This window comes from Hipposideros armiger, unplaced genomic scaffold, assembly GCF_001890085.2.
Source record: "Hipposideros armiger isolate ML-2016 unplaced genomic scaffold, ASM189008v1 scaffold_777, whole genome shotgun sequence".
Lineage (NCBI taxonomy): Eukaryota > Metazoa > Chordata > Mammalia > Chiroptera > Hipposideridae > Hipposideros > Hipposideros armiger.
Window position 1 is genome coordinate 884,768 of NW_017732127.1, and position 1,519 is coordinate 886,286.

General features: G+C 33.8%; 1 protein-coding gene across 4 annotated transcripts in view; it reads right to left on the bottom strand.

Moving 5' to 3' along the window:
• The window catches only part of GKAP1 (G kinase anchoring protein 1), a 96,870-nt gene that overhangs the window by 12,401 nt on the left and 82,950 nt on the right, over window positions 1-1,519 (bottom strand). For all 4 annotated transcript variants that reach the window (XM_019628282.1, XM_019628281.1, XM_019628284.1 and 1 more), the window contains one exon: window positions 1,032-1,133. In XM_019628282.1, the coding sequence (XP_019483827.1) occupies window positions 1,032-1,133 (102 nt within the window). The remainder of the gene's footprint in view (window positions 1-1,031; window positions 1,134-1,519) is intronic.

A 1,519-nucleotide genomic window follows, 5' to 3' on the forward strand; every position in this document is an offset into this window, starting at 1 on the left:
TCACCAAACTATCACTAGCTCAAGCCTACATGGAGGCACCTCTTACACCTGCCTTAGGGTCTTAAGTCAGCTCATAAAGCAAAAATTGCAAATGAGCAAAATTACCCCTGAAAATTCTTTATATTGCCCATAAAAATAGTAAGAATTATGTATATACAATCCTGAATAGTAAATGCACCTATAAAAACATAATTGTATAAAATACTAGTACCATGTAATTTATAATAAAGAGCACAAATGAAATATACAATGCCATAATTGACATTTTTAATTTCATGAAAAAGGGAGCACTTACAGTTAAGTTAAATGCAAATATGTTGTGACTCCACTGTGTCCAACTGCACATCTATGCCTGAATCTACAACCATTTCAAACTCAACATATCCAAAATGGGATCTATTATTCCCACTGCCCAAACCAGCTCAAAATGTACTCATGCTTTTATACTCAATACCTGTTAATTGTTTTACCATACTATATTATATTTATTCCAAGACTCAGCTATGTGCATTACTGCCCACAAAACAATTCTCATGTCATTTCCTTATGAAAGACATTTACTGCCCTCTCTTTGTCTAAATCCAAATGCCTTTGAATTCTGACCCCAACTAACATCTCCAATCTCACCTTCTACAATTGCTCTTTTCTCTAAATATCAGAAACAATGTATTCCCTACCATTCCCGTGCCTTTGTATGGGCTGTTCTCTCTACCAGGAAATACTATTTTTTTCTGTGAAATCCTTACCAATTTTCAATAACAGTAACTAATTTATTCCTGTTTATGTGCCTCTGGAGCACTCAGTCAAATCTCAATTATAAAGCCTACCATATAATGGAATTATTTACATGTTTATCTTCACCATTAGATTATAAAAATAAATTATATCATTCAAATTTTATATCATTAATGAGTTTAAAAACCCAAACAGCAGAAACATTACTTCTATCAATCAAATATTAAACGTATTTACATGTAAGAAAAACAGAAAATGTGCAAATTACTAGTTTACAACAGAAAATAAATACAAACCTCCCACTGAGTAATCACATTTTTCAGCTTCTGGATTTCAACATCTTTCCTTTCAAGTTCCAACTTTAGTCTTTCAATTCTTCCATCTTTCAGAACTACTTCCTAAAGAGAGAAAAACACTACTTTAGAACAAAGATAGTCTGACAACTCTGGTTCACAATATTCCTTTGTGAAAAATTTAAGAGGAACACAAATCCCAGTTTTCCCGATTTTAATTCATTTTCTACAGCAAACTTTTAAACTGTTGGCTTATTTCCGCTTCTACTCAATGATATAATTGTAGTTATGTACACTGCAAGCAAATAAGGTATTTATGATTAATCTCAAACTACAAACAATATCAGGACTTTGAAATGATAATCCTATGAATAAACATATTAAAAGTGCTCGGAGGGCCGGCCATGTGGCTCGTTAGTTAAGGGTTGGCTTGGGAGCGCCGGCTCTGAACAGCAGGGCCGCAGTTCGGATCCCACATGAGGACCAGTGAC